We start from the raw sequence: 11430 nt of genomic DNA, 5'->3' as shown, positions 1-11430 counted from the left end.
AAACCGTTTAGTAGCTCGAACCAAACACCCCATAAGCATAGTCATTGCATAGAATGCACTATATTTTAGTATAAATTTTAGAAGTCACAATGCGGAGGGAGTATGTTCCTTTTTTCTGAAAATGGTCTCATCCTATGATTATTACCAAAACACATATTGGCTCTGTTCGCTTGAACTTATCAGCCGTACCGTTTTAACGAAATAATAGTATTTTTCTCTCACAACAAATCAGCATCAGTCGTTTTCCAGCCAGCCGAACAGGGCCATTGCCTTTCAGTTCTTTGATTTGATTTCTATTATTTTTGTTGTGGAATGATAATTGGTGAGGTATCACATGGATACATGTTTCTAGAGCAGAACCATTTGATGGATCATCAACACCCGTCAGTGGCGCCTGGGTTGTTCTTGTGTCTGATCAGATTAAACTTGCACGATACACGCGCTTCGCCGCGTGCGCAACTGCTCTACGCACCCATGCCAATGTGGGCCATTACCCCATTAGCTTTACCGTCATAGAATAAACGGAAACTGCCACAGGATGTTCCTCGGGTATACAGTCATTTAATGATGGGTTCAGAGAATTCCAAGAGAGCATGGTTTATAGTTAGTTAATTTACACATGAAAGAGTATAGGAGTATTTTCAATGCTCAGACGAACAGAGGCCATGTAGCGAGACTTGAAAGGAACAAAATTCTGAATCTATAGTTCAACTTATTTATTTAGTGTCTCTGGACGTCCTGGGATGGAGCAACATGGCGATTTGCCTACTGAACCTTGCTGTCATGAAGCCGGATGTTGTTATAAGAGCTTCCACTACCAAAAACGAATAACATCAACTGCCTTTAGGATATGAATGCATGAGATGGCCTTCATTTAGTTGGTGAACTACATGCACAAATAAAAGGCGACTCTGTAGTCAAACTGAAGGAGAATGTGTTCGATAGAAAAGGTAAATTGCTTAAGGTGAGCTACTCTTTTTCATGGGAAAGGGTAATCTGTAGTGTGCACCTGGTACTGCAGTGTGTAGCCTGTTATCTCCACAACAATCATTGTATAAGTAATATGTAATGATTGACAGTGTTTGAAGACAGAGATGTTTTAGGGACAATGGTTACAGCAATGACACTGTATTACCTGGATGTATCAATTATTTCATATGGTTTGGATTTCCTTTTAGAAAGTACGTGGTTCCAGCTTGTATATGTTTGCATCCTGTGAAGACAGCAACTGTCATTTGTACATAGCATCATGGAGTACTATTAAGAAAACGGTGACAGTTATAAGGGAGGACAAAGATACTAATATTGGCATCTGTGAGATGATGCAAGTGTTTGCGCTGCTGGGCTGACGGAAAAATATATATGCTGAATAGATGAACTGATGATTGTTTAGGAAATAAGGAACTACCTCAGTATATGCTAGTAAAGTAACGAAATAGCTTGGAAATGTTACCTTTTTAGGTGTAATGGTACTATGGTAGTAGGTGACATTGTAGGTGAAGCATGGGTATGCAATGCCTGCTGGGCTGAGGTTTTGCCCTGTTTAGCTATTCGTAGGCAATGCTCTTGTTGTATCTGCGGGGCTGAGCAGGCACAAATACATATTGTTCATATTATGCAAAGTAAATATATCTGTTGAGCAAATAATAAGTAATCACGGCCATCAGGCTAAAAGGCATGAATTACTGAAGTTGGTAGCGCAAGGAAATCAGAAATGCCTACAATCACAGTGACCTGATATGTATTGTAATTTTCTTTTTCACGACGACTAGCTATAAGGAACGCGTTGAGAAAAACAGCCACAATCTACACTAGCAATGGCGGTAAAGGGCAGCTAATCAGGAATGGAACCCTGTAATCATTTCTGGCTGAAACGAACGGCAGTTGCACACAATTAATCGGTGTATCTGGGCCTGAAACGAGTGAAGCACCTGGACCCACTTTACCCGGGCCTGGAAAGTTTAAGTGACAGGAACGGAACCCAAGCAAACGAACGAGGCAAACGTGAAAAATAAATGAAGCACATCACCCAATGGAAAGGAGCCGGGACAGAGGAGAATCGAAACATGGGGAGTTGACGGGAACGCAAGAGGAAAAGAGCAGAGTAGTAAGATAGCAGAGGATAATCGGAGAAGAGACCGTGGATGCCGGTGTCGAGACGGAGCCGAGCGACCGAGCGCAAGGAGCAGGCGCCGGATAGAACGGAAGCGCTGTCCGCAGCCGCAGCGGAGACGGCGGAGGCAGGGAACGCAGCGGCTGTGGAGACGACGGAGACCCGCACCGCGGCGGCGACGGCGCGTGCGAGGCAAAAGGCCGCACCGTCTGGGGGAACGACGGCACCGAGTGCGGAGCCGTGATGAACGGCCAACTGGAATAGAAAAGGAGAAAAAAAGGCCCAATTGCTGTGGAAGAAAGGAGTCCACATAGGGACACTGAGGTCGGTTCGGGAGGAGGCAGTAGGCACGCGTCCAGTTCGGAGTAACAAGCGGTGACAGTATAAGGATGAAATCGGACGCAAGCATCCGGAGAGCAGCGAAGGCATACGGCATAAGGATGTTAGTATTAGTATAGAGCCGGTGGGTGCTACCTACTCGCTCCGATTCAAATTATAATTCCTTTTATTTTTTTTATCCTAAGTTTAATCGCTCGTCTTATTAAAAAAATTATATAAATATAGTCAAATTTAAGTCATTTCTTGAAGAACTTTTGTTAATAAAGCAAACCATGACAAAAGAAGTGATGTTTAGCACAAATTTTTGAATAAGACGAGTGATCAAACCTGCAGTAAAAAAAGTCAAACGAACTATAATTTAAAACGGATTTAATAGGTATTTTGGTGCATTGCCATTTAGATTGATATATTTTTTCCCTAAATTGGGCCGCGTACTGGCCCACGAGCGGGAGTTCTATACTGGCCCAAATCTGAAGCGCACGCGTGTAGACCGCTGCTGTACCGAGTGGAATGGCCCCGCGCCTGGGCCAGGGAGTGTGGTGAGGCGGTACGGACGCAAGAAGGGAAAGTGGACCCAGGCGGCGTGCCGTGTGGGGACTGCGAAGTGCCCAGTTAGGAATTGGGCCCGGGCTGCCGGTGCCGGGCGGTGCGCGCTCGGTCCATTCCACTCCACTGGCTTCGCGCCAGGCAGCCACCAGAATCCCGGGCGCCGCAAGGGGCTGACACGTACGCGGCCAGGCGGGGTGGGGCCGTGGGGCCCGAGGGAGGCGACCTGAGTGCACCGGCCGGCGTGGTGGTGGCCGGTGGCGGAGTGCGACGGTTCATTAGCGGCACGTTTGTCCCGCGCCGGCGTGCCGTGTACTAATGCGGGATGGGATCGGGTCGGAGGAGCGGACACGAAGGCGCGGCGTGTCCACCTCCACCTCCCGCGCGGGTCAACAAGAAGGCCGCGGCGCCAGGCGCCAGCGGCCAGCGCGGAGGCCGTGGCGGCCATTCGAGCCGGGGAGGAAGATGCCGTTTCGCTTTGGCCTTTTTTGCGTCCCGGACGGATTCCCCTGCCCCCGTGCGTGCGCGCACGTCCAGACACAGATGTCGTCATACCGGGCGGGCATCTTCTCGTCTCACAAGAATCGGGAAGCTATCTAGAGGAAAAAAGGTGTAGGAACAAACTGACGTGCAGCAGGCCTGGAGAGACCTGCACTACTCCACCGCCGTATATTCGGTAGATCGCCATCCACGGCTGAATCGTCGTCGCTGTATGTACTGCTGCCGGTCACACACTTGCACTCCTTTTCCGATCGATAAGCAGATGCTCCACGAAACTCGGTCCGGTAAGTAAAAAGGAATTGCCAGTACGTCAAATTTTGCTGCTGGACAAGCAGCTTTACCGTCTCATCTCCTACAACTAAAAAAAAATAAAGTATGAATATTTTTTTATGCGACATTTATTTTGGTTCGTTCGTCTACCTACGTCTGCGATCCCACGATATCTCCTTGATTGAATATTGCCTATCATGTGATAAAGGAATCACGGCAAAATAGGAAGTAGAAAATTATTGTGCTATCCATATATACATGGTATGTTTGCATGCACCAGCATACATGGCAACGAGTAAAAGGAAAGAGAATTAACAAAGGAAAGAGAATTAAGATAAAAGGAACATCTTTGCATTTTTGAAAACCTTATCAAATCTGCCTACATTTAATTACTTTACCTCTTTGCATTTACAAAAGGGACTGTTTTTCCTCCTTTCATTTGGTTTTACGCTCACGTGTTCTATCGCCATCACTTGTTGTTTCTTGCGTGAACCATAGTTGATGTCATCTGTCTTACATGGCTCAGCCTCCCAATCCCAAGAGAATATCCCTACCTCTCCCTGAATGGAGATCCGGCCTGCTAGAGGATCTCCTCGAGTCCATAATGCGGCGTCCTTCCGATCCGCTTGCCGTCCCGTTGGCGACCTTCGGGCCGCTCCTGCTACTCCCGTTCGACCCCGACTCGGACCGCGTCGGCTTCTACTGCATTTCGGAGAAGGTCTTGTCCAAGACGCTGCCCGACGTGCGCGGCAAGGTGGCGTGCGGCTCCTCGTGTGGGTGGCTGGTGCTCATGGATGAGGCGACGCCCGTGACGCTGCTGAATCCATTCGTCGGTCCCATGCCCCCCGCATTGAGCTCCCGCCAGTAGGCGAACACGTCGCGACGACGTCCTCATCGGAACGCGTGTCTAGGGTCCACAGCCGGTGGGTCCTCTATCCCACCAACGGCTATGGGGACACGGATGCCGCAAACCTCATTCGAATCCCTTATCTAATTCATAAAGTCAATTGACCTTCCTTGTAAATCAATGCACGTGAGTTGTCAACCCATGGCATAGAGTAGGATAGAAATAAAGGAATAGAAAAGGACAGGAAATAGGAGAATGAAATAGAAAAGCCTTTCGGCCCAAGACGAAGCACCAGCCCAACCAGGCCATCCCCTCCCTCTTTATCCACTGCACGGCCCGCTCACCTCCACCTCACCTCGGCCCACGCGGGCAGCAGCAGCAGCCCAACCGAGCCCCCCTCTCCTTGCCCCGCCGGCCTGTCTCGCACCCCGCAGGCCCAGCTCGCTAGCCGCGCGGCCCACTAGTGCCTTGGCCTAGCCTAGCCAGCAGCTGGCGCCCCTTGCCAACCCTAGACGCGAGCAGATGCTCCCAGGCGCCGCCACCGCTCGGGTGGCAAAGCACACGCCCGCACCTCGCCTGCTCCGCTCCTCGACGCACGTCGCGTACCCCTTCTCTGCACGGAAGCCGAGGATCGCCGTCCACAGTGCCTGTAACCCTAGTCGACGCCGCTATAAAGTGCGAAGTAGCCGACACCCTCTCCCTTCCCCAGCCACCACAAGCCTCTCCACTCCTCTGCCTCCTTCCCGTTTCCAAGAGAGCCATAGCCATGGCGCTCGGAGGCCAAGGCGATGCCGGCTACGGCACCTCCACGGTGCCCCTGCAGCACCGCCTCCGCGACCGCGCTGCCGGCATCCCCACGGCGTCCGTCTTCCTCGAGCCGCGCCTCAACCATGAGACCACCCCGACGTGCATGGCGACCTGCACCAGGCCTCGCCACCGACGACCGCAAGACTTCACCACACCCAAGCCACCGTCGTCCTTCGTCACGACCACCACGACGTCTACACGGCGACCGTCCCTAACCACCAACCTGTAGCCGAAGCCGCCTCCCTGCCGAGCGATGAAACACCGATGAGCAACATCCTTGCCAAAGCTCCTGTTTTTCCGTTCCCTATCGTCGCCCTCGCCTGAAGATCGACCTTCACGCCATGTCTGGTTCACCGTAGGAAAGCCATAGCCTCTTCGTGCTGGGACGCGCCGCGCCGCGTCAAGCTCCACCCGGTCACTCGCTGCCACGCCGATGGAGGCCGCTAACCGGCCACGACCACCCTACGACCTCCACGGCTGCTCGCCCTGCTTTGAACTAGCCTCGTCCCGTCGACGCCCTCGACGTCTGTGACACCCCTACACCGAGCACCATGACGTGCCCCTACTCCAGGCCTGTGACCATGACGACCCGAGCGCCCTGCCTTGCCCTGGCCACCATCTGTGCCGCGCCGAGCCCCTGCACCGACGCTCTCTACATCCCTCCAGTACCGTGACCCGAACCTCCACCGTAGGTGGCCTCCATAGCACTGCCATCTCAGGACTGTCCATGCCACCAAGCTTCACCTCACGACGACACCCGAGGCCTCGAAGAACGTCGTGCGCGACACCATCACCGCGGCCACGACGTTGACACGATCGCGTCCCAAACTGCACCGCGCGGACGCCCGATGCTAAGCCCATCGGTAAGCACTAGACCCCCAAAGCTTCGCCTTTGATTCGTTGCCTTGATGCCTGTCTATCCGGCCTTCGTGCCGCACTGCCCGTGGCACCTGCACTTGCACGCACAGCCACTGGAATAGTGCCTGTTCTCGGCTACTCAGGAACATGACGTCTACGTCATGCACACGAGTGCTTGCCTCGCCATCCTCACGGCCATGGCACTGACTGGCATGCGGCACACGACCCGGCGCCACTGCACGTGCCGCTGTAGTCTTCGCTCCGACGTGCCAGTACCGGACATAGCCACACCAGCCCGGTGACCTCACCTACGATGTTGCAATGTGGCACATGATCACAGCCAGCCCCAAAGCTCCGCCTTTATGCGTTCCCTTGTTGCCATTTCTGTTTGCTGGCCGTCGAGCCATTGACACCGACTCACCGGTCGACCACGGCGCACCGCCATGGTGCCACACCGCTGGACCCACTTGTCAGCAGGTGATGTCATGCTAACGTCATGATGACATCACGCGGGTCCCACCTGTCAGTGGCCCAAGAGCCCTAGTCCCACCTATCGGACTGATGACATCGTGCTAACATCATGATGACGTCAACGGAACCCCACCTGTCAGCCACTGTTATAGCTGGACCAATCCTGTGCTGCCATGTGTCAAGCCCTGGAGTAACCTTCCTTTTTCTTTTTCAAGAAAAGGAGTTAACCTTTGGAAATTCATAGAAAATTCTTACGACCTCAGAAAAATGTGAAACCAGTTCCCACATTTTTCTAAAATCGAGCCCTACGATGTGGACCAACCCTTAAGTACTTTTGACCCCTCAAAATTGAAGAGCCCACTCCTTGCTTGCGCTCACACCGTTCGCGCAAGACATGTACGATGCCCTGGAATGCCACCATATGGTTCCAAGCACCCCTCGGCCATGATCTATGACCAAGCCACTGATTCGATGCTCTTAGCCATGCCGCGGCGAAGAGTTACCGTGACCTCATCGTGAGCCCTGAAGTCGTAATTGGACCACGTGGCATTGATCGCCGCATCATGGACTGCAGGTTTCCTTTCTTTGGTTGCCCTAACGGTTTCATGGAACCCTGTGTCCATGTGTTCACCACTGTTTCGGCTACCCCGAGTCACGAGAACATGCCATCGAGATCTACCGAGACCCGCACTAAAGGCCTATTGAGGTAGTCACATTGCACAACTCACGGACAAAGCCCTGGTATACACCGTATGACCTAGCACCGTGCCGTCGTTATATTGGGTCCGTTCCCAACATTCCGACAGCCTCGTTAAACGAGGGCGAGCCGTTGAGAAACCGTATGATCCCTAGCATCATACCGATGACAAGTGGAGTCTTTTCGATGTCTTGCTGACCGAGACCACCGTTGCCGAGACCACCGTTGCTGAGACCACTGTTGCCGAGACCACCGTTGTCGAGACCACCATTGCTGAGACCACCGTTGCTGAGACCACCGTTGCCAAGACCACCATTGCCGAGACCACATGGCCTTGCTGGCCGAGACCACAGGGCCTCGCTGGCCGAGACCACATGGCCTCGCTTGCCGAGACCACATGGCCTCGCTTGCCGAGACCACCATGACCCCGCCTACTACGAGCCATAACCTCTGGACCATGAACCCTAGTCGTATGTCTTATCGAGACCATGGAAAGCCCCATCTCGCATCTTTCCGTATACGCATATCTACCTTGTCGAGCCCTATTCTTACGACCTATCTATCCATGACTGTCTTACAAGATCTATCCATCACCCAGCTATGGAATGTGCTACTCCGTAGTCATGTCGAGTTGCTACGTCTTTCGGTCATGTTTGGTTCTTATCGCTGGTTGTTGGTGTTGTTGCCTGTGTGCCGAGCCTTCGAGCCGGCTGAGGGATCATACCTTGTCTGGATGTTATGATTGCGGGATCTGTCTCGCCATGACCGTGATGCCGAGTGTAACTCGACCTGTCACTTTTTAGTTGACTTCATAGTACCACGAGTGTTAGCTCCTGTCTTCGGCCCTAGAACATGGTCGTGATGAATTCGATGTCGATACTAACATCAATGCGGATATCACCCGCATGCCTTGAGCCCTCCATGACCAAGTCCTGTGGGAGATGACCTAGAGATAACAATCGTGGAACGATGGGTGCCAACTCATTGGTATAGCTTGTGGCCACGAGTTCGCCTCGCCATGACCATGGAGCTACGCCACTCTTTTACTTTTACTTGCCTCTTCGTGCTCAAACCCCCGTATGCTTGTACCTTGTATGACCATCGCATTTCCTTGATTCCCGTGGTGACAACCGCACCGCTATGAATTAGAGAGATGTCTTAGTGCCAGTGCACCTAAGTCGGGTACCCTACGAGTGGTTTGCGCACTTGTACTCTTTAGTGAGTCGCCCCTTCCAATGCCCTATCTTCTGTCATGGCATGTGTGCTGGAAGGAGTAGACCTCCGTTCTCTGATGTTATTGCCCTATTAGCCCGCTCTGTTTGGTCCTGCTTGATCCATGGCGATTGGATCAAAGACCGGACTATCTCTTTTTAGTTAGCAAAGCAATGGTCTATGTCGTACCTCGGACCCGTGCGTGTCGACCCGATCGGCCGTCTAAAACCATCTTTCCCAAAGATGTGTCTGAGAACATGACATGGATGTGCCTAGCTAACCCCCACATCTTTTGCCGTGTTGAGCGACTCTCTTCTCGGCTCCCGACGTTATTATGTCGTGTGGATCGAGAGGACCCGTAGCTGTCCAGTCTCTTTGCGCTACCGCATTCTACCATAGCGGATGAGCCGAAATACATTGGAGCCAAGTCACAATAGTGTTATTCATTCTTGTCTACTTCTTGTATCCAATGGTGACTTGAGGGATAAGGCTATAAGAGCCAAACCCTGTCGTTCTTTCTTGGGCCCGACTTCCAATCCCCATCAATTCAATGACACCGGGTCGAAAGATCGTGAGCCATGGTGTTTGCGCTGGATAAGCTCGGACTTAAACCGTTTATCGTAAAGCCATACTGGCTTGGCCATGACTTAAGCTTGTGCTCAGCATACCACCACTCGTGTTTCTTTGGCCCATGGATCGGACATCAGCCAAGACGGCCAAGTCATTTCCTCTTTGTGTTCCTTCTGGGTCTTGTCGCCTTTTTAGAATATTGTTTGTTTTCTTGCCTTGAGTGAGTTTTGGAGGTAATTTTCTCAAGGACAATGTTGGATCGGGACTCGATGGAGAAAGAGGAAGTGATCGACGACAAGACCCTGCAAAGAGGAGACCTTGCTGATCGACTACATCAACTAATGAAGACTTGTACCACTACTACCTCGACATCGTAGGTGTCATGGCAGCACCCTCTTTTAGAGAAACCTATTAGACATTGCATAATATCTAGAACTGCTAGCGCTTTATATTTAATCATTTGCTAGTATATTGATGCATGCTACTACCTGAGCCATTATCACCCTGATGCAACCCACTCTACCACATCACCCTACTTTGCGCATTCGCTCACTTATACATGCTGACTTGCCTGCTTGCTTGCATATTACACCACTATACTTATTATTAACTCCACTTCGCATTATATCGGGGATGTGATGTTGGTGGTGAACCTCTGGGAATGGTTTAGTTTGGGAAGCCGGACTCAGTGGTGTATGAGCGTGCTGCGTGTGTGCCTTGGGTGCGTGGAGAGTGAGGCTTGTGTCGACCGAGCTGGAATAATGACAAGCCTAGGGCAAGTCTTGCTATGTGGTGCTACCTGGGCACTTGGATATGGAATACCTGTGGCGGGTAAATGGTAATTGGAGGTGTCCTTGGGCGTGAACCTCGGAGAGGTGAAGCCCGAGGTAGAGATGCTGTGGTGGCACGTAAAATGGAAACCCTGATGAAGACATTCTGGCTTGGTCAATCCCTAAGGACTTACTAGTACTCAGACTCACCGGGAATCCTTTACATCCCACTCGCCCTATATGGTGCGGGACGGTCGGACTACTTAGTAGAGCGATGCCACTATTGCTAGGTGAACGTGTGCAAGGAGGTACGGGGCGCGCGGTTTTCCCCCACACCCTTCCAAGACTTCAGGAGGCCTTGTGGACTTGGCACTTGACATCCGAAGGGCCCCGGCTCTGTCTACGACTCACAGTATCAGCCATCCCAGACTAGACTTGGGATGTTCCAGGGCTGAGAGGTAGGGTGGCATCGTTCTAGGATAGCAAGCGGCCGGAATCTGCCTAGACGGGGCACCATCGAGGATGGCTATCTTGTGGGTATGTGAAACCTCTACAGAGTGTGTGGTTGATCGATCGATACATATGCCGACTTGTCGGCTATGGACCTTTCCTCGGTATCGCTCAAACTAGATAGGAGATGAGTCCTTCTATCCTCCCTCCAGGGTTGGGGCATTTTCCGGTCGTGAGCCTTAGGGGCTGCGGGCCGTTGAGACATGGCCGAGAGGGAGTTGGCCTGTCGACCTGAGTGTGTGAGATGAGATATGGTGTGGTGGCGTGGAGATGGTTTGGGATGGATGGTTGGTGGATGGATATGGATGGTGTGGTGGTGAATGTGTTAAAAGTTGGATATTATTATTATATTACTAACGTTATTTACTTCTCATGCGCTAAGAATGCAAACCACAGCCAAATATTAGGATCACCAGATCCCTTGTTTATCTTTTTCCACTAAAGCTCATCGGTGCTGACCATGGCCTGCACACATCTGGCGGTGTGCAGATTTCCTGTTTCTCAGAGATGCTGACTTTAGAAGGATTAGGAGGTCTCGTGCCTACGCTCAAGTTTGGTTCGGAGATGGAATCTATGCTGCACTACGCCAACTCTGATGATGCCCGTGAAGGAGGAGCCTTCACTCGATAGTCTTCCGCTAGATTAACTCTGTAATAGGTGTGTTTCCCAGAGATGTAATATCTTGTATTCTTGTAATCTTACGATGTATGACTGTGACATCGACTGAAATATGATAATATGATGGAATCAGTTCTTGGTTTCATTATATTATAATTCATTCTGTGGAATTTTCCCTTCGCGGAAAAATTGAGGATGTTTCACTTACTATTATGTGTTGCTTGGATTTTGTTTACCATCCATAATTATGGGTTTGTACTTATAAAATTCTAAGAATAGCTTTATGATGAGGTAGGAACCA

At 51.3% G+C, this 11430-nt stretch overlaps 1 protein-coding gene across 4 annotated transcripts; it reads right to left on the bottom strand.

The window, feature by feature from the left end:
* Positions 1 to 541: 541 nt before the first annotated feature.
* Positions 542 to 2509, bottom strand: LOC136533424 (uncharacterized). Of its 4 annotated transcripts, none has more exons than XM_066525977.1 (5): positions 2140 to 2509; positions 1454 to 1583; positions 1136 to 1228; positions 1010 to 1029; positions 542 to 886 (listed from the first exon to the last, which is right to left on the bottom strand). In XM_066525977.1, exons 1-5 carry the CDS (start codon positions 2423 to 2425, stop codon positions 834 to 836), a joined length of 582 nt encoding a protein of 193 aa, XP_066382074.1. In that variant the 5' UTR covers positions 2426 to 2509; the 3' UTR covers positions 542 to 833. The 4 variants fall into 4 exon arrangements, 2 of the variants coding, with proteins under 2 accessions (XP_066382074.1, XP_066382075.1); XM_066525978.1 differs by having other exon boundaries at positions 1136 to 1213; XR_010778477.1 differs by lacking the exon at positions 1010 to 1029 and having other exon boundaries at positions 1136 to 1213; positions 1454 to 2509.
* Positions 2510 to 11430: the final 8921 nt, after the last annotated feature.

This window comes from Miscanthus floridulus, unplaced genomic scaffold (assembly GCF_019320115.1).
Source record: "Miscanthus floridulus cultivar M001 unplaced genomic scaffold, ASM1932011v1 fs_879_1_2, whole genome shotgun sequence".
In the NCBI taxonomy this organism is placed as follows: Eukaryota; Viridiplantae; Streptophyta; class Magnoliopsida; order Poales; family Poaceae; genus Miscanthus; species Miscanthus floridulus.
Note: the sequence above shows the minus strand (reverse complement) of the source record. Positions and strands in the feature narration are given on the sequence as shown.

What these genes read in the sequence shown, in the direction of transcription:
- LOC136533424 (XM_066525977.1), bottom strand. Translation starts at nt 2,425, where the DNA reads ATGTGGACTCCTTTCTTCCACAGCAATTGGGCCTTTTTTTCTCCTTTT. An exon ending in GTACCATTACACCTAAAAAG is followed by an intron (nt 1,229 to 1,453) that starts GTAACATTTCCA and finishes TACAAATGACAG; the next exon opens with TTGCTGTCTTCACAGGATGC. An exon ending in GCTACACACTGCAGTACCAG is followed by an intron (nt 887 to 1,009) that starts GTGCACACTACA and finishes TTGTGCATGTAG; the next exon opens with TTCACCAACTAAATGAAGGC.